The sequence below is a fragment of the Haliotis asinina genome, chromosome 8 (assembly GCF_037392515.1).
Source record: "Haliotis asinina isolate JCU_RB_2024 chromosome 8, JCU_Hal_asi_v2, whole genome shotgun sequence".
NCBI lineage: Eukaryota > Metazoa > Mollusca > Gastropoda > Lepetellida > Haliotidae > Haliotis > Haliotis asinina.
In genome coordinates, this window is record NC_090287.1 from 16,471,719 (window position 1) to 16,496,766 (window position 25,048).

Genomic DNA, 25,048 nt, shown 5'->3' on the forward strand with positions numbered 1-25,048 from the left:
TCAGTATGTAGCAAGCATCAATCATTATTCTAGGGTTCCAAACAAAGTGACAGTGGCAGTCAATTTGGAAAACAAATGGTATTTGAAAAAGTCATAACATCAATAATGCCTATCATGTATGTCCTCTCTATTATCACTCTACGTTACCTGCTACAGATAACTTAATAGATCTTAGGTGCCCTAAGGATGTTAAATGACAACAGTTCCGAAGACCAGATACAGCTAGCTACGGTTATGGCGAAGGGACCACTCTCGTTAGTTTGCTATTTGTATAGTTTGTTATATGTATTACCTGTATTATAAGCATACAGCATGTGTTAAGAGCACAAAAAATATCCAGTTTGATGTTTACATCAGTTCGGTTTAGCATGTTTATTACAAACATAGTTTTACTCGATTTCCACATTCCAAAATGTCAAACATGACAATGAATGAAATGTCTCTTTGATCAATATTTTTTGTTGTTTATTCCAGCTATTACACAATGGCCTGTAAGTAGTCAAACCTGGACCAGATGATCACACGATTTCTGCTGTGAGCTATGGTCCGTGCTTCCCGATAGCTCTGCTATGAGCTATGGTCCTTGCTTCCCGATAGCTCTGCTATGAGCTATGGTTCGTGCTTCCCAATAGCTCTGCTATGAACTATGGTCCATGCTTCCTGATACCTTGACAAGGCATCAAAGCAAGTAATGAGCCTGACCACCCCATTCATTTACTCGCCTCCTACAACCAACTTCAACTGGAATCACCACTGGGCAAACTGCTTCTTGAAAGGAATGTCTGATGACAGCTTAAGACAGGAGCATTTGTGGTGAAGAACACCAGCTCAACTTGAAGACACTCTGATGAGTAAACATCTCCTCTAATGCCCAATAAATGGAAGAATCAGGAGGCAGTTTGTTTACACAGATATTGATTTTATGCTCATTTCCACTGCCTTTTTCGCTGAAAATTTCTTGCTATGTTTAATTTAATTAAACTGGAATATTTGATTTAGTGAATCATTTGAACAGTTTTGAAACCACAACATGACTGAAGAAACCAAGAATTGGCTTCCAAAATGGTAACCATAGGAGGATTTGAACCAAGGCCTTTGCCTAGCAAACACTAGCACACAGCCTACTAAGTTAAAAATGACACTGCTATATAACATGGCAAGAATACATCCATAGCTCTGATGAGTGATTTAGTAAGTCTGAGGGACTAGTGACTCAATGCATATTCCACAATGGCTACAATCAAATATTACTGCTACAAAACTGTATTCAATACTTTCCTGTACAGCATCCTTGTATATCATACAAGGTATCTATATTTATTTATCATGAGCTCGTATTGAGAAGATATTCAATTTAACATGTGTGTTGTATGACAAATGTGTTGAACATAGTACGCATATTCATTTAGTATACAGCCTTCATACAAAAACTGATTGATTACAGGTACAGATGGTCTTACAACTGTATCATCCTCTCCTCATTTGATCATATTCTAAATATTTGCAACACTTTTAAGACCAGCTGTTCTCTATTTTGCATTATTTTGATAAAAATAGAACTGTCATTCTTTTCATTGCCTGTCAAAATTGCAGTAACTCATTTTTTCCTTTATCCAAGACAAACACCCACATTCATATACAATCTTTCTGAAACTGACCAGTCACTCATCCCATTAAGAGACAATTATTTATATCGTAAGTCTAGATTTAATATCATTTACGTCAAGATCTGATAGATTCAAAATCTGTAAAAACTTGTATCTCTATTTGCGACTTAAACTGATATTTCTGAATGACATGAAATATCCGTGGATGACAAAAATAGACATTATTTCATTCCCCTGTCATTCACGCTGTATTTATGTGAGGGAAGAAAGCTCTGGGAAAGGTTTACATGGACTATGATACTATGATGGATGTTTCCAAGCTTTAATCAGCTGCCTCCAGGTCTTAATTTAGATTCTGAATCTGTATTAGGTTCCATATAAGCAATGATGGTAACAGAATATCCCTCTCTGCATACCAAATGGCCCCAGTTTTATTGATTGATATAAATCAGTTGTATTAGATCTATCATATTTCGCAAGGCTAACAGTGTTGGACGTTTCCAAGCTCAAGGTTTTCGGCCATATTTGTTAGAACTGAGGCTACAGATGTGCTTGTGAGCTCAGCTCTTGTCAGTGGTCGATTTGGTATTGATTGGCTCACTTACTGTGCAACTCTTGTGTGTCTGTTGGCAATCTAGGAACAGACCATCACTGGAATCGGGCCACATCAGAAATTCCTGTTTTCATGCAAACACTGCTCCACAGTGCTTTCTTACATGCATATTTCAACCTGACTAGCCCCGCTTTGATCATAAACAAAGGCTCCAAATAATAAAAACAGTGTACTTTGAAATGATGACTGTTATTTTTATGGACAATTTACTTCCTTGCATCGTTAGATAATATAAACGGTATTTCCAAATGTTTGGTGTGCTTGTTACCAGTGGTCTGTAAATAATTGACATTTATGACATTGTTTCCACAGGATCAAACAAAGCCATAAAACAATGCATTACACTGATTGTACTTTGCCTATGAATATTTACAATGTTCTTTCAAAAGGACTGCCAATTTTACTGTCTTTCATTTGCATGTCTTCTGTCGAGAGGGTGATTGTATGCAAGGTTACCAGTAGTATCAGTGGCTGTGAGGTTGTGAGTAAGGTAATGAGTGAGTGAGGTAGGTAGTGTGGTATGTTCCTTGGTAGTGATTGATGCCTTGAGTGAGGTAGTGGTGATGCTTTCTTTGAGGTAGTTGATGAAGTCATATGGCAGATAGTAAGTGATGCCTTTAGTGAGACAGTGAGTGATGCCTTGAGTGAGATATATACTGAGATATTGAGTGATGCCTTGATTAAGATTATAAGTGATGCCTTGAGTGAGATATTAAATGAATGCCTTGAGTTCGTATTGAGTGATGCCCAGAAAGTGATGCATTGATTGAGATAAAGAATGATTCCTTGAATGAGATATTGAAAGATGCCTTGAATGAGATACCGAGTGAAATATTGAGGGATACCTTGAGTGAGATATTGCGTGACACCTTAGTGAGGTAGTGAGTAACTCCTTGAGCAAGGTAATGAGTGATGCCTTGAGTGAGGTAGTGACTGAAGCTTGAGTGAGATACTGAGTGATGCCTTGAGGGAGATAGTTAGTGATGCCTTGAGTGTGTCATCGGAAGCCATATTTTTTCTTTCTTCTGTCCTATATGGCTGCAACAAGTGAGATAGTGAGTGATTCCTTGAATGATGCCTTGAGTGAAATACTGAGTGACACTTGGAGTGAGGTAGTGAGTGACACCATGTGTGAGGTAGTGAGTGATGCCTTGAGTGAGACAGTGAGTGATGCCTTGAGTAAGGTAATGAGTGATGCAATGAGTGAGGTAGTGACACCTTGTGTGAGGTAGTGAGTGATGCCTTGAGTGAGGTAATGAGTGATGCCTTGAGTGAGATAGTGACATCTTAAGTAGGGTAGTGAGAGACACCTTGAGTAAGGTAGTGAGAGACACCTTGAGTAAGGTAGTGAGTGATGCCTTGAGTAAGTTAGTAAGTGATGCCTTGACTGAGGTAGTGAGTGATGTCTTGAGTGAGGTGGAGAAGTGCCACTTTGACAAAATCCAGTAGCGGACAAATCAGGAATCTGGTATCATTATTCCGGCAAATCTGGATATGAACAAACAATGACAACAAATTGCAGTGCCAGAGAAGACGGGATATTTATACCACCCAATGTTTAAACATGGAAAAAACTGAATGAAGCACATTTCGATCATGCAAACACTCTATGTTATGTGACCACAAATTCAAATTACATCAAAATCTTGGAAGTGCAATATCCCATATCTTTTCGATGAAGCGTAATTCATTCTTTAACATCTTGATTCTTCAATTCATCAATTCAATTACAAAAAAAGATTTTGGCAGATGTGGTTCTTGTAGAGATTGCTAAAGGCTGCAAACTATCAGAAGATTTTAAAAAGTTCAGATAATTTGTTACACAGCAGCATATCCAAATGTTTTTCTTAGAGTTTGTGCTGAAAAGATTTTCCAATGATGCAAATTGACATTTTTGTCACAAGGAACCCCGAAGGAACAAGGAATGAATGAGAACATGGCAACCATAATTGACAACTGCAATGGCTTCAGAACCGTCATACTGGATTTCTTCTTCTGCCTGAGCAAACTTTCTGATAGTTCAACTTCACAAACAGATATTTCAAGCTCAAGTTGGGCTGACATAAATCCATAACGTCATGGGCTAATTCAAAAATACTAAATCCACTTTCGTCACAATCAATATTCATTCAGTTACTGTTGAATAAAGGTGCCACCCAAAGGAATGTATCAAATGCTAATTTCAAAAATTCATTTTCATATGGTACAAAGCCATTATAACTCAATTCTTTGCACTTCAACAGTACATATAATACTAAGAGATTTCGTATCGTTCATACTGATTGACTGCATCAGGCAAGAAGGCCGACCAAAAGTTTAGGCAGGCCATAAGACTGTACAGCAGTTTGGAACTTTAGACAACACAGTCTCAATCCTGTATCTGGTAAAGTGTCTATTAGCTCAATGGAATTGGTTGAATAAGGGAGGTGTCTGGGTAGGTCAGTGGCTCAAGAGTTAGCCTGAATAGTTGACATGATATCTCACCCATAAAGGAACAAAGAGTCCAATCTGGGGAATTCCTGCAATAACTGGAAAACTGCTAAATCCTTATCTTTTAGCGGCATTTAGAAGTTGTTATATATGATGCTGTCAACTGTCAGTTCACCTGATGAAGTTGTCTGAGATAACCAAAAATGTTGTGTGTCTTTTACAAGATTTATCCATGAAAGACCTTGGTGCTAAATCCTTATCACTGATCATCTTTATGAATAAACTGATTTACACTTGACCTTTGACGTATTTAAGACAGGTATATATAGTGTAAGGTTTATATTGTGTAAGATATTTTCATCCTTGAGAATCCAATACATCTGAGAGTTCCCACTGAGAAAACATCTATTACCACTCAACAGGATGATCAGTGTAAATAGACGCACACAGACAGTTGCTATTCCTACACAACGACATACTAAGTTCTGAAGTGTGGATTTTAACATGGTCAGCATTAACCCAGCAATCATGAAAGCCTGACTGGACCCAGGAAACCAGTGACATAAGCAAAAACATGATCCTAATCATGAGTGAGTGAGAGAGGTTTTATGCCACTTATTCACAATATTCTAGCAATTGCATGGTAGGGGACACCAGAAATGAGCTTCATGCATTGAACCCATGTGGGGAATTGAACCTGACCTTCATTGTGATGAGCAAACACATTAACTACTGGGCTACAACACCAACCCCCGTAGTGACAAACAATCAGTCATGTTACAAGGATGTTGTGAAACCATGATACACAGGTGGTATTTCGGTACAGAAATCGAATCACATGATCATTTCTGTGAGTTTCAGAGCATGGAGTGAATGGTCTTTTGATCCCGTAATGTATCCATGTAAATGAGAGTGTGATAGAGAGGGATAGGCAATGCCTGAAATGCCCAAAGCAATGTCTCAGGTAGAGTCAGTTTTGTAAGACCTAGAAGTACAATGCTGATAAAACAAGGGCCATAATCATTCATTACAGACTGATTACAGGATCAAGTTAAGGACACAACTCTGCAATAGAAAAGCAAAGGTTGAGGGATTCAACAGTGCACAACTGACTGCATTGACAAAAGGGAGGTAACTCTGCAATCAAATTACAGTGCCGTACAAAACTAAGTCACCCATACCTCCTGATAACTATTAACACTGAAGCCATCAGCTCTTAAGGCTGAAGCATCCCACTCGAGCAGAGTGTCCAACTCCTCCTGCCCAGCAACTGAGCAATCGACTCAGAAATAGAGATACCTAACTAATCCCCTTATCAGACTCTATCAGTCATCAGCATGTGATGGGTTGCTTGTGGAAGAATGCACTGATGAAGGGATTCTGATTACTGGCTCAAACATATGGATAGAATTTCCTAGAAATATTGACTAACCCATATTTTCAGGAATATGGTGCTGATGAGTGACCAAGTTCAATGGAACTCTCCAGTGCTTGATACTGAAATAAATCTTTCTCACAACCAGATGGTATCTCTCTTCAGAATATAGAGTCCTACTTCCTGTGGTCCTCTATACCTGTCTGCAACCATGCACAGAACTCGACATTTAAGTCGAGGCATTCATCTGATGTGAGACTCATATCTGATCCTACAGAATAATTCATTTTATATTTCATGATTTTATGCAGCAGATACTACATTTTCAGGTGCTGAACATGCATTTAACAGAAAATGTTACAAGCTACATTCGCCTAACCTTGATCATGGATCTAAGTAAAATGTTGCGAAAATCATATTTTAAATGTACGATTTTATTTTGTCTACTCAAAAGGAGGAAGGATTGTCTGAGAAAGTGAGTTTTTAAAAGTATTTCTGTTGTGTCAAGTTGTGTCATGAACTGTTAGATAAACAACCAATGCACTGTATGACATACACTGTTACTATTGCAGTAAGTATTGATACCTAGGAAAGATGACAACTAGATGTGAAAAGGTTGGTGCTAACGGTATCTTTGTTACTTGATATTTTGCAAAAATAAAATTTGGTATTAATGACATTAGTGATATTGGACTACTTATCTCAGTTCTGGACAATTAGATTTCATGTATATACATGTGAAGCTGGGTTTGGGATCATTTCTGTCTGGCATTGTGTGTGCATCAAAACTTCCTAAGAAACTTAAGTTATGAGAAAACATGTTAATGAATCAAGGGTATCCACAAATTCAGGATACGGTTTTGAATAATTGGAGTAAGACTTTGACAATCCTTGGGTATACAATGACCTGCTGCACAAACAATTTGCTGGCTTTGCTTTGAATCATTTTCCTGGCAGCATGTTATATCCCTATAACATGTGACTATTAGCATCACAATGTATTCAGCATTCACTGTCTCTAAATCAGTCATCAACTCGATTTCTATAGTTCTAAATTTCAAACATGTAGTTACATTAGACTGTACTGAATGGATTGATGTCAAATGGCTCAGTGAACTATTGTGCTGATGAAGGAGTCAGGTTGAATGGGTTGTCCAGCAACAAGCTATACTCACACCACAAACACATCAACAAATGTGTGGTACCCAGGGATTTATTGGGGATTCCAAACTAAATGCTTTTCACTGGTAAACTGAGAAAGATATTGCTATATTGCTGCACGTTGGAGTTTTTATGTTTCTAATGAATTAGGAAATTCAGAAATTAAATTGAAGTTTTTACTGTTATTTGCTGCACATTTAGGATGAACAGGTAAAGATAAACTCCTGTATATTAAAAAGAATACAGATATACTGACGAAGTACACAGATATTATCTTCCAATAAAATCACAACATATCTGATTAACCAGAGGAGATTTATTCGTCCTTATAGTGATACTGACCTGCTTCAGGGTATGCTGGAAGATTGGCAAGTGTTTCCTTCAACTTGGTGTAGCTCAGATCCTCAGGGATCTCTCCTTCCAGGCCCATTGGCACATCATCCAGGTCAGGCTCCTAAAACATTTTTAAGGCAGTATGTTATAAAAAGAGTGTGCACTTACTCTCTAAAAATAAACATTTTATCAAATTCCTTACAGTCATTTATTGAAATTATAAAAAAAAATATTTCACTCTTTCATCTCCTACAGCCATGATCAGTACATGGACACTTCCCCATTAACAGTCAGTGGTCTTATCCTTTGGAGCCTCTGTCTGCAAAGGTCAAACCTTCTGATCATGCCAGCAGATTGATGTTTCTGTGCAAAGCGACTGCTATTATAACACTGACTCATGCACCTCTGGACACTCTGACACATACAGTCTAATGTAGAGCATCTACAGACAATGTAACCCTTACAGACACATGCAGGGGCATCTATGGACAATATGATTATCAACATGTTGATCATAAAAATTAATGTAGCCCTTCTCCAAACACAGCAACTGTCATTAAACATCTCTGACAGAAATACTTCATATATCTTTCAGGATGGATGGAGTGAGTGAGTGACTCCAGTTTTGCCCCACTTTCAGCAATATTTCAGCAGCATCTGGCTGGGGACACCAGAAATGGGCTTCACACATTGTACCCATATGGGAATCGAAACTGGGTCTTTAGCTTCACAAGAGAATGCTTCAACTACTGGGCAACCCAACCACTCTCTATAGGATGGAGGCAAATAAATACATTTATGGGGTCTGTACTAAAAGATTGTAGCCAAGGGCAGTGGCCCTGAGTCAAAGTAGAATTTAGCCATGTAATATGGACTATCCCTTGTGACATGATGTCAAAAACAGTAGAGAAACTGTTCGCGGATTCCTGACTGTCCATGTGGATGAACTATCTAATACAAAATGCATCGTAAGATGTCTTTGTTACGGACTGAGCCAGTCTGATCTCCGGAGGCAGAAGCATTATCAATCAACATGACCTTCTGTTCATTCACATTGCAGGTTTAACCTTTAGATAAGGGAACTACGTAATCAATAGCAAAGGTCCTTTGTCGGGCAGATTGCTGGGTATTGCCTGCCAGGTGAGCAGAGTATCTAAGCTCGTGCTGATTACATGGTTTGAATAAAGGTTACTGATAACTGATAATAATGACACATTGGTCCAAGAAAGATCTGACTGACAACATCTTTCACAGAACTTGGTGATACTGTACAAGTACGAAATGCAACTGAAACTGCCCTTCAAACCAATCCTTCAGCAGTACGATTCCCCTTCATTTTTGCGATAACACTTCAGTATCTGGGACATTTGAAGGACATTTGATAAAACCTGAGGGTGTTGTTTGAAGTCTTAATATTAACTTTCACATTACCCTCTTGTAAAGGGAAATGCACAAATAATTTCTATTAACTAGTGTCCTTGTCAGAGTGGTGGACCGCCAACTAAAATTAATCATATCAAGAAAAGGCCTTTCATCTGACCGAAGCATACAAAGCAGAGACGGTGAACATTGTAAGATAGATTGAGGACACAACAACTCTTGCCAACTATGATATCTAGGCTGCATGCATTGTAATAGTCATAAGTCAAGAGTTAACTTGGCCCTGATTTAACCTTGATCCTCAATATCAGGCACTGGTCATACAACAGATCTCATATATCAGACATTGGTCCCACAACAGATCTCATATATCAGACACTGGTCCCACAACAAATCTCTTATATCAGACACTGGTCCCATAACAGATGCTATATATCAGACATTGATTCCAAAACAGATCTCATATATCAGACAGTGGTCCCACAACAAATCTCTTATATCAGACACTGGTCCCATAACAGATGCTATATATCAGACATTGGTTCCAAAACAGATTTCATATATCAGACACTGGTCCCACAACAGAGGCTACATATCTGACACTGGTCATACAACATTTCACTGTCTTGCTCTAACATAGGATTTTCAGGACTTTCCAGTGAGTGAGTAAATTTAGTTTTATATTGCTCTTAGAAATATTCCAGACATTTCATGGCAGGGACATCAAAGATGGACTTCACACATTGTGCCCATGCAGGAAATCAAACCCAGGCCTTTGGCATGACAAGCAAACACTTCAACAACTAGCCTAACCTACTGTTAAGCACTAAGTTTCAACAATGAGTATGTAACCAAAGCCTGTCATTTGTTGCCACATTAAGTTGACTGTTCACGGGGAATGGTGATGCTATTTGCATTGCAGAGTCATACTAAACGACACTTCTTAACTGCATCATTGTGCTATACATCACTGAGTCATTATGGCTGCACAAAACAATAACAGGTATTCACAAAGTATCACATATTTGAAAGATACTATTATTTTAATAGTGGTTAAACCATTTACTCAACAGACCTGGGTTTGATTCCCCACAAGGGTACAATGTGTGAAGTCCATTCCTTGTGCCTCCTGCTGGAATATTCCTAAATAGAACTCGCTGACACCATTGATTGTTCTTAGCTGAATCCATTATAAAAACAATACAAAACAGGTTTCTCAAACATAATTTCTCCAAGGCGAGGTGAAGTACAAGCAAACAAACCATTGAAAAAAGAGTGCATTTTATGATAAATGTGTGTATTCCATCAGCAAGTACCTGCTACAGGCATCATTGATTGTCCCTGGTGTACTGAGTAAAATAAAATGGACATAAGTAAAGGTCTGACAGGTCCAAATAAATGCAGCATGTTACACCATCATGTATTGTAGGCTGTAGATTACCCATATTCACATAAGCCATCATCGTTTAGTTATCACACTAATGGAAACTTGTCTGTGGGGACAGTCATTAACTCATGATAATGATGCTTCATGTTTTGTTTTGTACATTTACAGGAAATACATGATTAGCCAGCAAATATCAATCAGTCAGCTTGGCTAGTTATGAATCCATGAGTCTGCCGTCTGTTTAATCTAGTTTAATAGTGATGTGTTTTCTGATAAAAAACATATCTTTTGAAAAATAAGTGTCGGATGGAAATGGTATTTGAATCTGTTTTATGCACAAGGACTCTGTCAGCAAATTTTGTTCTGCAGTTCACAAGGTTTAGACTGGTCGTGCTGAATGAGATTAGGGGAATGAGGTGGTCTGTGGTCCTATGCATATAGTCCAGGTCACAAATTATGTGAAGGGCACTGACTTTCCGTAGATAGTGCCCATATTCAGAAGCACGACTACAGTGAGTACCTAGGACTTCAGTCCTGCCCTACAACGAAGCACATCTGGTCTCACCCTAGTGAGTTTGCACAAAACTGCCTCTGTTCACCCAGCAGTGAATGGGTACCTGGTGGGTTAGGCCATATGACTGTTAACATAGTGCCTCACAGGCAGCTTAGATTAACCAAGCTAATAATGTTTTAGAGCAAAGACACAAGTGCTACATAATATTAATGTCCCGTATTATTATCATTTTATGGAGCATGCATGATAGTCCATGAAGACAGTATGTCTGTTTTAATGTGATTGTTAGGACTGTCCAGTCCTATGTTTATCACTATAATGCCAGGCACTCAACATGCAGGATCATCTTCAATCATCACCAGACTATCCACTCTATGGGCAGATGTTCTATCCACTAAACTGCAGTTAAATGACATGGAACTGACACAAGATATGGAGGTATGAGTAAAGTATAAGCAATATTTCAGCAATATTTCTGAGGAGACTACTAGAGATAGATTGGGCAATCAGACCCAGTGTAAAAGACTGAACCTCCTTCTAGACAGTTCATCCCTACCTTTGAAAAATGTTTCAACTTGCTTCTTCAAAGTGATGACTGACATATCATTTACATAAACTTCCCAGAGTCTTCAAGAAATATTCAGTAATAACTTTCAGAGAGTGAGTGTGTTTTCTAAGAATTACACATTTTGAGACTCAGCTTCTAACATATGATCCACAGTCAAGTGTTTTAAACACTAAAATAGTCGTTCCAAAATTGTTTGTGTTCCACTATGAAACATTTGATCAATTGCTTGGTTGTTTCCTCACTGTGACCAATCTTCCATTGTTTCAATTAATAGGAAAACCACTAATAATTACTACCTATATATCTTAACTCAAATCCTGACACTACACAAACATATCTGAACAGGTAACAACCCCTGAACCCTGAATCAAAAGCAGCAATTGGACTTCGATCTGTAATCATGGTAAACCTAACAATCTACATATTCATCCAGCCAAATTCACAATCACAAACTTCTTCAGCTACCCAACAAACAATTTTGAACCAACCATACAGCCAAAATAGCTTCGCAAACAATGTTCTACAGGAACTAACAGAGAATAGAAAACTGCAGTACTAGCTACCCCACAGACAACCCCATATTACTTGAACGCCAAGATAGGCAGGTCTGAACCTAAATGCTGGGCAGCACTTGACCCTCTCCCATGTAATAATGATGAGATGTCTGCAGTGTTATATATCAGAGACCATTGGACATGGAATCACTGCTGGGTCTGTCTACCAGACAGGAATTCACATCACACAATGGTACGCCTAACTGGGTAAAGATAACGTTTCTCCAGCCGCATTCTGTGAGCTCATCTAGGTATCATTTGAGTGGGTTAGGAATATGAATACAGGAATAATGGTAATGCTTTGATTATTTCTGAAAAGATTTACTGATACATGAATGTTCTACAGACATGCAAGAAATGAGTCAAGTTAATAATTATTCATGTCTATACTGAAAACATGTGCGTCTGCTTCTGTCTACTCGTAACAAATAGGCTGCCATAAACTTAGAAGACCAACGGATGTTTACTACATTGGAGCCTCTGACTAGTGATTCAAGTCAAACAGAAACTTTGATGCTTGAGTCATACCTCTTGTCTGGACATATTTCGGCCTGTGCAGGCCAGTTTGACAATTATTCAGACTTAAAATGTCATCTAAGTGGTCCTGAGCAAGTTAACGTTAGCAGTATTTCAACTGGGAGCTAAAGTTCTCTGGTTGCAATTGTCACTTCCGCAAAACACATGTGCACAACTCAATCTGGAAAGTTGTCTACTGTTGCGCTACACAATGAATCAACAATGCAATGCACATCTCAACTCAACCAAAACCTAATACTCCATTACACATGAAGTCCACATTTAATGACACAACTTCAAAAGAGTAATGGCAAACTTGTGAAAGTATAAACAGTATAAAAGAGGATTGTCTTATGAGTCTAAACATGCTGCTTTTACTGCAAATAATGCAAGTAATGGCTAGTTGGCTTAACATTGTGCATGAAACTCAAGAGGTCTTTGTCATGGCCCTAATGTGAAGCATTAAATATTTTAAGGGTTGCTAGATGTGCTAGTTCTGAAAATCTTTTTGACCTAGAAACCCTATCACCAGCAATTTCTGAATGTTCACTCAGCATTGAATGGGTACTCATTGGTATGACATGGTAATGTGACTGTTAGTCTTCTAGAGCCTCACATGAGACTTGGGTAATATATTCCCCAAGGAGCTGAGAATAAAGACTGACTTCACACTGATCCATTGATCTGTGTAAAAAAATAATGGAGTGTCATCACTCTTTTTTCTGAAATGGAATTTGGTGTTTTATACAAGGATAGTTCACTGATATCATCATTTCAAGCCAAATGTCTCACCTGCATCATGGTGTCGATCTCGCTGATGACTTCCTCAGCGGAGGCCACATGGTCGGACTCCTCGGGCTGCAGGCTGGAGATGATTAGAGAGTGCATGTCGAAGGCCTGGGCCAGCTCCTCATCATCAGAGAGGTCCAGATCTAGGACCTCTGGTTCCTGCAATAGGGAGCAGGTGAATAAGAGGTCATCATGGAGAAGACAAATTAAATATTTTTTGCTTTCTTTATAATACTGCACTCAGCAATATCCCATCTATTTCACACAGTCTGCACAACAGAAATTGGCAGCAGTCCTAAAATCCTTGCCCAATTGAAAAATACATGAGGATCATAAGGACTAACATAAACTTGACATTTTCAACGGTTGGTATGTTGCAATTATATAGACACATGGACTATAACTATATGGTATTACTTTCTATTGCTTCAGCCTTATATTATATCATTATAACAGAATATAATAGAATTGTAATAGTATTCTCCAGATAAGTGAAACCAATGATTGAAGATATGAACATTCCATATCTTCAGTGTACAATGACACACAACAAAGTCACAGAGATAGATGAATTTTCATCCCAGTACTTCTTAATAAAAGTGATGGAATAGAAGCTTTACAAGACATACTATTTTCTGCACAAAAAGAGTATAGGTTTAAACATGACTGACAGTGGATTGATATAGTTAGTAAACCAAAGAGAGCCCAGCATAGCAGTGTCTCAACCTTATGGTCAGATTTAAAAACTTAAACAAGGTATTCATGTCTATGACTATGTTTACCAATAAAAACTTAAGTATTTTACGTCATGTTCAAAACAGGTGTGTATGTGTGAGTGAGTTTAGTTATACACCGCACTCAGGATTTACCACCTATATGGCAGTGGTCTGCAAATAATTGAGTCTGCACAAGACAATCCAGTGATCAACAAAATGAGCACGGACCTGCACAACTGGGAACCAAAGACATGTGTCAACCAAGTCAGCGAGCCTGACCACCCGATCTCATTAGTCACCTCTTACGATATGCACAGTCGCCTTTTATGGCAAGCATGGGTTGCTGAACCCCAGATCTTCATGGGTCTGTTTAGAATGAAAGCTTTAAAATATTTATGAACTGGTTAGTCTGTAATGATTGAAATTTAGAAGGACCAGTAACACTTCCTTAGGGACAACTACTACCCCATTCGGTTGATGGCAACTCTGGAGCAGATCATTCATGTGGACTACTGATATCAAAAATTAATTTCCAGTTCTTGAAGATTAATTTCCCCCAATATACTGACCATGACATATACACTTTAGGACAAGGGGACCCCAGATAATCAAATACAATTGTCCCATTATTGGAGTGTTGTAGTGTACTCCAAGAATTGATAATTATCACAGTAACCAACCATTGTATTGCTAACCAAAAATTGTACATGTCATGTATGCACTTTGTTTTTTTCTGAGCCCATTCTCCAAATCTGTGGGTATTCGATGCATGTTCCTGTGTTCTATTAAATCCCAGTACCCATGCAAAACATGGAACTGTTTCACAAAATAATAACACAACAGGACATACAGGTATAGTAATTGTCACTTGAAGTTCATTCAATGTAAACAGTGTCAAAGACTAAACATTATGAGGTTTTCACACAGTGTCATTCAAGGTATAGTTCAGAACATTGGCTATTTGTAGTAACTACTCAAGATAACAGCTGTCTGCAGTTACCATTCAAGATAGAAGGTGTTTCTTGTTACTGCTGAGGACAGAAGCTGTTTCTCAAAACTACTCAAGACAACAGCTGTTTTTTAACTTCTCAGGAAAGCAGCTGTTTCTGGTGACTACCCAGGATAGCAGCTCTTTCTAATCCATAGCTTATTCTACTGATGACTTTAATCCTTTTCTTTTTTTTTCATTATCCATTAAAAATTCTTTTCCAAACGCCACTCATTAAACATTAACCCTTCACAAATGATAAAGTCATGAGACTGTCCAGCCAATAATTTATAGATAGATTGTGCATAGACTGCAGAACCTTATGACTATACGTCAAACATAGTGTCTAAGGAGATAGTTTCTACTTGTGGAGTACATGTAGTATGGGAGTGAGGCTGTGGGTGAGTAAGCTGTAACAGCCATGCTGTTGTCAGTGTTAGAGAACAATGCTGCTAACACATTGACAGGTTTGTAGATGGATGTGCACAGCAGCAAGATGTCTGAACAGGCCAGCTGAGGTGCTACCATTCTTATCATTCAACATATACGTTATTTGTAATGCAAAGCATCCTTCTCCAGTAAACACCTCGAGATATTTCTTATAAGACCCATGTTTCATAAAGACCAACATGACACTCAACCGTCAATATTCTATTGTATACATAACAAATGTTGTTTTAGAGAATGCTGATTAGCGTAGAAGAAGTATACTGTATCTAAGTAATTATATAAAATATGTTTTAGTTGCATTGATGTTTGTGTTATGTTTGTTTATTAGGGCAAATGTGGTACACATCACATTGGTATGCAGGCACAGTGTGCAAAGCAAACCTCAAACTCAAGTTACCTATTTGGGGCAGCATGCATGATAGAGAATGAAATGACTATCTAACTGTAAATGAGTCAGTGGATATGAAATTACCTTTCTAAAATCAAAACACCTGCCTGACAGACATTAATGAGCTTCATTCTGGATAAAGGCAACATGTAAACATTTCCATTTGATATTACAAACTTGGAAGTCCTTTCCCAACTCAACATCTACCATATCCAACCTATCAAACTTTCAAGGAAGAAAATGCAAAATATCCCTGTACCAAGAATGCATTTTCTAAATTCCAAAGCCTTGTTCCCCTTTTTTCAAATTGCAAAACAATCAGTCTAATCCTGCTCAAACAGTTCCACTCTTCCATATGCTAATCCCAGTGAGATGCTATTTCCCAGAGCACCTAACATCACCAAGCTACCAGATGTGACCGGACTTGTAGGTAATACACGCCCAACACGCAGAGGTCTATGAGTAATGATATACATGCAAAACCCTCCCAGGAAACAGGCTGCCTTTTAGCAAAATTACACTGAGGGCGATCCCAGCTAAATATGAGGAACCATCTTTATCACAATGACCCCATGCTTGTCCAACGTGCCTGCTTGTCAGTTTCCTCAGTCAGAGGTAGTGGACCTAATATGAGTAAAAGCCTGGTACACAATCTACAATTGCCAGTATTCAGAATGTTATGGGAGAGCTACTGACAAGGTTGACATTTCCTATTTGGAAAAAAATGAGAATGTTGGAATTGTTTTGCCATGAAAATAAGTTTAGAGGTACTGTAACTACTTTACTTGGCAGAGGAAGTTGGTTTTAGTAATCTGCACCTTGTTTTTTACAAAACCCTGCACAAATTGGAATGCTTTGAAATGAGTTTTTAAACCCTACAATAATTGGAATGCACCTTTGGTTGAATTATGTTTTCAACAGTTGAACTCTTCAGCAGCACCTCACTGGATTAAGCTGAAGGCTTACTGAAAATGCTGTGCTGATTGATATCTAACTGATTGCATCTGAAGGGGGCAGAAAACTTAACAATGTAATGATGAAATAAGGTGAATCTTTCGATTCTGCTTCTGGGATCAACACATTTCTCTGATTTGATCCATGCCGTGGTCAAAATTATCAACACCATACTAGAATGAGTGAGGGAGGGAGTGAGTGGCATGTGTACACTTGAAAGCAAATGGTTATTTCATTCTGCAATTCAAATGGGGCAACTCAAACGGCACAATTCAGGATGTAAAACAATTATTTATTTTCAAATAGCCTCATCTTATAAATAACATACATTTTCCTTGAATAAACACTTAAATTTAGCAGTCTAAGTAAACTTAGCCTCAGTACCTTTCATTATACTCCACTACTGAGTCTAGCTGCAGTTAAATCTCTCACTGCAACAGTTTGACGTTCATGAATAACATGAACGTGTGCAAGTTGTCATGTTTCTGTAGACAGTAGTGTAAATATTTGGACTGTAAATCATTGCTCTTATTGTAATCACAGGTAATGTTTTGCCTTTACTATGTTTTTGACAAGTGGATTTGGCTGCAGAGTGCTCGTATAAAACATTGTCCTCTCAAGAGGCAAATGTCAGGATCAGGTGGTCAGACTGAAGCTGAAGATGTCAATGAGATTAGAATTGATTATTACAGACAGCCATCATATAGATGGAATGTTGCGGGCAAACAAAGAGACAAACAAAGAGTCAAACAGCAAATTCAACTTTTATCATATCTCTAAAACAGTCTGCAGAAAGCCTTTTAGTCTGCAGGAACAAATCTGTAGTTTGGAATTATTTTTTGTAAATGTAAGTCTAGAAAAAGAGCTTGGGTGAGTTGGGTTTTACACTGCTTTTAGCAAGATTTTGGCAATACCTTGGCAGTTGACACAAGAAATGAGCTCCACACATTGTTAACACATGGAGAGTCAAACCAGGGCCTTTGGTAAAACAATCGTATCTTTTAATCATAGACTACCTCACCTTCCGATTAGTCTTAGGGTACAAGCACTTGTACAAACTGATCTAAGTGAACTGTAATCATGTCCACCGGGGCCTCAGGCCAGGGGATAATGCTTAAAGAACAATCACATCCGCTCAACTGACATTTACTCCTGATGGTGGTGTCATAAAGTGGTCAAAGTGGTCATTTCGTCATCCTTGTGTTCGGCACCCAACATAGACACAATGTGATTCTGGTGTCCTCCAACCGTGATATCGCTGGAATATTAGTAAAAGTAGTAAACAAAACTTGCTCGCTCCACTTGCCTCTATCTCATTACCAGCAAGTATACACAGATGAAATATTTAAAAGTGTCACTAGGGATAAATACAAAGTTTAAAGTTTTCTACACTTAAAGATATTTTTTAACATTAGAAGAACTGACTTTGGCTTGTGGGCTTGTGATAATTGAAGTCAATATAAAAGGATGAGTATGGTGTCTTTCTTTCCTCTTAAGGACCCTGAAAACCATTTATCAATCTGACAATTTTCAAAGTCTGCTCTTAACTGTTTTCATTAAGTTGGAGACATGTTGATTTTTGGCAGCTATTGGTTGGCCTTTTTAACAGTGAAAGAAAACAAAGTGGCCAGACAATTGCTCCCAGCTTTCAAGATCCTTCAACTACCAATTTGGATGCAATTAAGAATCCCAACCCTGTTTACATGCTATGGTGCTCCCTCATCTTCACAGCCTTTTCTAAAGAAATTAGTTCCCTACAGTGCTTACCTACACCTGACACCAGCAGTAAGTTCAATGTCTCTAATGATTACTTTCTTAAGGATTGTATCGATATTATATTCCACCAATATATTTTGTTTCTTGCTACCTGTGTTAGAAATATTACCGCAACCCATGCTGCTATGTGAATAATCCAATCAGAACCAAGCCAATCCACAATGGTTATTGCTTGTCGTCATCCTCAAAGTCAAAGATCCTGACAGCACGATTACTATCCTAGTCAACTCTTACAGCAAGCATGAGGCAGATGGACAAAGTGTGACCAAGGAATCACACTGGTAACTGACATGCAGGTCTCATCAAACTAAACAAAATAAGGTGGACCATGGTGCCATTCCACAAAACAACTTAGCGCTATAACTGTCGTAAACCTGTGAGAAGTTCTGAGAGTTACGATCACCTAAACTCTTAGATTGCTTTGCATAATGGCACCCGGGAACAAAACTGAGGTCATCTGTATGAAGCTGATACTGACATATCTTCCTATCTGACATATCTGCCGTCTTAAATGTCTATGTTACAGAACTCGGAAGTGATTTACAGATCTCCAAGCCAACTTCCTTAATCTGACCTGAATGACACAGATAGCTCTACACTAAATTAAATACTACAAATGTTCACACCATTAATACATCAAAAGACTCATGTTATAGAAACTACTATTCTACTCTGCTTTGATCCATCTAATTCTTACATACACTGCAGGTGATACGGGATATTATAGACCATTTTGTATATATTCATTGATTATTCATCACGAGCAAGAGTCTGGCAGCAGCCACACATGAGATGTGATTCATACATGGCAGAGAGAGTCGAGAGAGCAGGAAGGGTGGAACGAGGACAACACACAAGCTATGACCAGACAACACTACATAGGGCCAACATACGACAAGTTTAGGTCACAAGAATCGGCAGTTCCTATGGGATTGTAATATGTTTCACTGGAATATGAAAGCCACTGGGCTTCAATGAACACAGACAGGAAATAATCTTGAACAATATCCTGTTTCATTAACAGTGAATGACTGATGGAAATTGGGGTTGTTCAGTTTATATATGCCACAACACCAGCATGGTAAACACAACCACTGAACACAACAAAGGAGCTCCACCTCAAGCTGGTTCCAGTGAACACAACCACTAAACACAACTAAGGAACCACACCTCAAGCTGGTTCCAGTGAACACAACTAAGGAACCCCGCCTCAAGCTGGTTCCAGTGAACACAACCACTGAACACAACTAAGGAACCCAACCTCAAGCTGGTTCCAGTGAACACAACCACTAAACACAACTAAGGAACCACACCTCAAGCTGGTTCCAGTGAACACAACCACTTAACACAACCAAGAAACTCCACCTCAAGTGGTTTCACTGAACATTATAAACGAACTCCACACAAAGTTGTTTCTACTAAACACAGCTAAATGGCTCCATGTCAAGCTGGTTCTAACAACTGAACAAAATTAAGGAGCACTTACTCAGGCTCCTGAACTACTCAGAAGAAACTCCAGATGAAGGCGGGTTAGGCCAGGGCAAGGTTAGCTTTCATCTAGTCATGTGATACTACAGGTAGATTATCTTCAGAAGTGATCAGCTCTCCAGTTCCTGAAATATCTTGTGAAGAAAGAGCTATTTGGGATTGACAAAACTGATACATTTGTTGGGTGTCAGCTAGGTTCATGCTTTATGAATGAAATGGAAAACAACTGGATGAGTTTAGTCTGTAGGTGATGAAAGAGGCCAGATGTGGATGTGTACAACTGGAGAAATGTCATGATAACATGGTTAACTGGGACAGAATTGGATCCAAGAGTTTTGTCATACTCAAATAGTGGTAAGAAACAGAAATGTTTCTAATACCATCTGCTGAAAGTGGAAAAGATTAGTTTAACTTGGCCTATATATTCATTAGTTCTGATAAAGTGGAACATTTATGCAGTGAGCGAATGAGTTTAGTTTTATGCTGCACTCAGCAATATTCCAGCTATATGGCGGTGGTCTGTAAATAATAGTCTGGACCGGACAATCCAGTGATCAACAGCATGAGAATCAATCTGTGCAATTGGGAACTGATGACATGTGTAAACCATGTCAGTGACTCTGAGCCCCAATCCCGTTAGTTAATTGCCTCTCACAACAAGCATAGTTGACTTTTATGGCAAGCATGGGTTTGCTGAAGTACATTTATGCAAATATTTCACAATGGAGAGAGTCTATGACATAATTTGGTGGGTTAAAAGCCAACATTTCTTCATTTCTTAGAATTCTCTCTCCTTCAAAATGTCCCACCATGTCAACACAAGATACATAGACCTTATTTGCCTTAATTCTATATTAAACATTCATAAAAGTACATTCAATCAATTTCCTTCTGCAATAAACTGGTATTCCTTCACATAAACATTAGCATTAAAAACCAGTTTGAAAGTCAAAGTCAAACAATGTTGGAATGAGTGAGTAAGTATGGTTTTATGCCATTTTTAGCAATATTCCGGCAATATCACTGTTGGGGACACCAGAAATGGGGTTCACACATTGTACCCATGTGGGGAATCAGACTTGGTGCTCCAGCATGACAAGTGGACACTTTAACCATTAGGCTAACCCTACGCCCCCAAAGATGTCAGTGAACGAGCAAGTGAATGAGATGAGTTCAATGTAATGTCATCCTGTGATACCAACATGTATGAGCTTAACATGACAGGAAAGTCTGTTGTGGGTATCAGACCTTCACCACTTTGTGAAACTCACACAGACCTACCTATCTCACAAACCTACTGCAACAGACACATATCTGGCAAACCAGGATCGAATGTAAGAGCAAGATCATTCTAATACTTTCCTGCTTTCTCAAATTATTAATCAACACTTTTCCTAGTCTGTCATATATACCCCAAAACAAATCTGTCCCCAAAAGCCCATGCAAGTCGACAATATAGCAAATTTCTGAAAATAAAGAAAATCCCTGGCCTGCTTTTCATATTTTATGATTATTTTAACATGAACAATTTTTCTGTTAAATATTTTCTTTTCAGAGACTAGATGATTGTCAACACTTTTCCCTATGCATGAAGCTTTATTAGAGCTTTTCATACTTCTTGTTAGTATGTAACAGCACTGCAAGTTGCTCTACAATGCTATTGCAAGTCAACAAATCTTCCTAATACAAACACAAAGACCTCTGTACCAAGACTGGGATCAGCCTAACATGGATGCAAATCAACGCTGATGACGAGGCCGACAAAGGTTAGATTTCCTTTTTCAGCAAATCAATTTGAATTCTAGTAGCATGGCAGCAAAATGGGCTGTATGCCAGTGTCATGGTGAACATTGTCTACTCCTTCAATGTGCTGACTCGGCATCTCTGGGACATGGCTATTCCTTCTTGCATATACTGTAGAGTGCCTTTCCTTGGGCTCTCCATTGACCTTTTTCCTCTCTTGCAAACATGACAAACTTGGTTAGTAATGAGTGAATTTTATTTACTATACACTACAGCTGTATATATCACTGTTAAACAGCGTAGAAAACAATGTCTGTGTCTGTGAGTCTGTGTTTACCAAGCCTGTTGTTGATTACAGAATTGAATATTTGTTGTATACTGGAAAATGCTTTTGAAACAAAACATTTTTGCAATACATATACTGAGAACAAGCATATTGATTAAAAGATTATGTGAAGCTTTGTGATTATCTCTATGGTTTAAGTTGCAATCTTTCATTCACAACGGATGCTTCTTTAATTAATTATTGACAAAGCAGAACAGTTTACAAACTGTAGAATAGACAATAAATTGAAACAAAACATACACTTGCACGGCCTTGATATAAAGAAAATAGGATCTGCTTGTACAATCTGTCGCACACTCTCAAATATTTATCTCCCAGTACATTGCAATAAGCACTGCAATAGAATATCTGAATTAATACAGTATATTCGCAAATACACATACATAGCTGATACTACCTGTGAAGATATGTGTTGAATAGGTCTTCAACATGTGATGCTTGTCATAAGAAGCAACTAAAACGATCAGGTGGTCAGACTCACTGACACACTCATTGATCACATGACATTGTATCCCAACTGCACACTGTTGATCACTGAACTGTCTGGTCTACACTCAGTTATTTACTGGAATATTGCTGTGTGTGGCCAACCAAATGTGGCATTAACCAACTGACCAACCAACCTGGTTGACAGCATGAACAAATACCATTCTTTTATCTCCATGTCAGAACCATAGCTCACTGAATCTTAATATATACTACTCAAAAGGCGTTGAATAATTCCTGATTCTGCTAAGTTAATCTGTAATGTCATTAACAATAGTCAAAGAATAAGGCTTTCTTTAACTTATAAACAATCGATTATGCTACATATATTTCAGTTCGGTTCAGGTTGTACTATTGCATTCGTTTTTTAAGTCCCACTGGGGATTCGAACCCACACCCTCAGAGTGAGATCCCTAATCATCAGCACACAAAGTCAGTGATTCAACCCAATCAACTGCTTCCACAAAATTGTGTTAACTAATCTTTCAATAAAGATTTGTTAATTTATCTTGTAATAAAGATTTAGTGTCAAAACCAATTTCACAGATTTACACCTAAACCAGTATCAAACCATTCCTGATACAAAAATCCTAGAGCAAAAAAACTGTGCAAATACTGTCTGGATGAATCAGTTTCATGGTAATGTTTGTTTGTCGACATTTGGCACAAATGCCATCACTGCCTATCCTGCGACAGCGTTTACCCTAGAGGCAATAATTATCAGCAACAGATGAATGTCAACGGCCATGCAGTGAGCTGGTCCACCCAGAGGTATCATATTGATACTATCCACATCCATTATGATAATCAAAGACCTGGGAGTCCGCTCAGAGGCAGACAATGTGTCATATAATAATGCATCTCAACAGAGGATTATTGCCACAACTTTACATCTCCCAACATGCAAGGAGTATTTGTAGTTATTTAGCTAATCATCGGCTTTGGTGTCCCAGCATCTGAACTTGGGAATGAGAACAGATAGCATTTCAAATTGGCATTTACTTGATATCTAATTAGTCTTAAATACAGACGTGAATTTAAGTAATTCTATATTTGAAAAAATACAGAGAGAGACATGCTATGGCATGAGTTGGCTCATTTAGACTTGTAATTTCAAACCCAATGAAGGCATGTCAGGCAACAGAGTATGGATGAGACTTGAGTTGGATTAGCTGGTTTCGAAGAGTCTTTCAACCATTACTGTACTCGTTCTCGTTCTGGCCTGCCCATGTATAATATTCAAATGAGGAATTTGAACTTAAAAAATAAATGATGAAATTTGTCATGAAATGAAAGCTATGATATTCACTTCAGTTTTCTAACTTGGACTCCAGCAGTACAACATGCTTTGTATTTTTGTTTAATACCAAATTTGGCAAACTTCCTGCTAAATATTCTGGCTGCAGTCTGTAAATTATTGAATCTGGCACAGACCATCCAGTGACTTACACCATGCTAAACAATGTATGCAGTTGATGTACAAAGACACACTAAGCCTACCAAACAACAAGCATTCTGTGAAAAGATAAAATATGCAAACAATATTGAAAGTCTGGACCTCTATGGATTATGATGCACCACTCATAAGGGCATGTAATCGGACAGATTACCAATGATGTCATGTACTGTACTTCACTGATACTCATGTAAATGACAACAGGAATCTAGACCACACAAACAGTGGTTGAAAGTTCCTTCCTGGAATGAGCAGATCTACAATGGCGATCATATTTTCATCTGGGGAAATCCTTAGCATCCCTAGCAGTCTATCCTTGTCCAAAGAAGCAAGAAACTAATGGGTGGTCAGGCCCAGAGATCTGGTTAAGTGCAGGGGCCATATTCTTGAAACATTCGTAGCACTATAAGAATTCTTAACTTTGATCGTAGCCAATGTGTTAAGAATGGGCATAAGAAGTCACGGCCAAAAATGTTTTGAGAATACCTAGCCAGGATATTGTTTTCCACAACAACCACTTAACTGTTTGACTCAAATTATATTATTTATGGGCTTGATGACATACAGATGGACTATTCACAAGTGCCATGTTGTACAACAAACATTCAGCAGTCTTTCTGCCCCTATTTCAAGGTATTTTATAGGTTTTTTTGTATCAGCAAAAAGCTGTATTGCAACGTATTGAGATACAGGTGTCAGGATTGTGATTCATACTGTAACATACTGGTAGATATTCAAAGACTTCAAGTGCAAACCACCAATCCAACCTTTTGTTAGCAACAACATTACATCAGTAGCCATATTTTCAAGTCATGGTTGGAGGGAAATGACAGAGTGAAAGAAAAATTTATACCCTATGGCCTAACAAGCTTTTAGTTAATGATACAACATATGGCTAAATTCACTATATATCTTTTACTAAATACACTCAAACACTGAAAAATATATTGCAAAGTGTCAATTTATTTCCAAAGATAATGCCGCATACCGAAAACATTCTGCAGTCCAATACTCAAAAGTCTGGAGCAGA

At 38.2% G+C, this 25,048-nt stretch overlaps 1 protein-coding gene across 1 annotated transcript in view; it reads right to left on the reverse strand.

Moving 5' to 3' along the window:
- Positions 1 to 25,048, reverse strand: part of LOC137294888 (fasciculation and elongation protein zeta-2-like) — a 66,802-nt gene that overhangs the window by 12,609 nt on the left and 29,145 nt on the right. Inside the window, exons 3-4 of the mRNA XM_067826033.1 lie at positions 13,231 to 13,386; positions 7,529 to 7,640 (exon numbers count right to left, since the gene is read on the reverse strand). Of these exons, the coding sequence (XP_067682134.1) occupies positions 7,529 to 7,640; positions 13,231 to 13,386 (268 nt within the window). The remainder of the gene's footprint in view (positions 1 to 7,528; positions 7,641 to 13,230; positions 13,387 to 25,048) is intronic.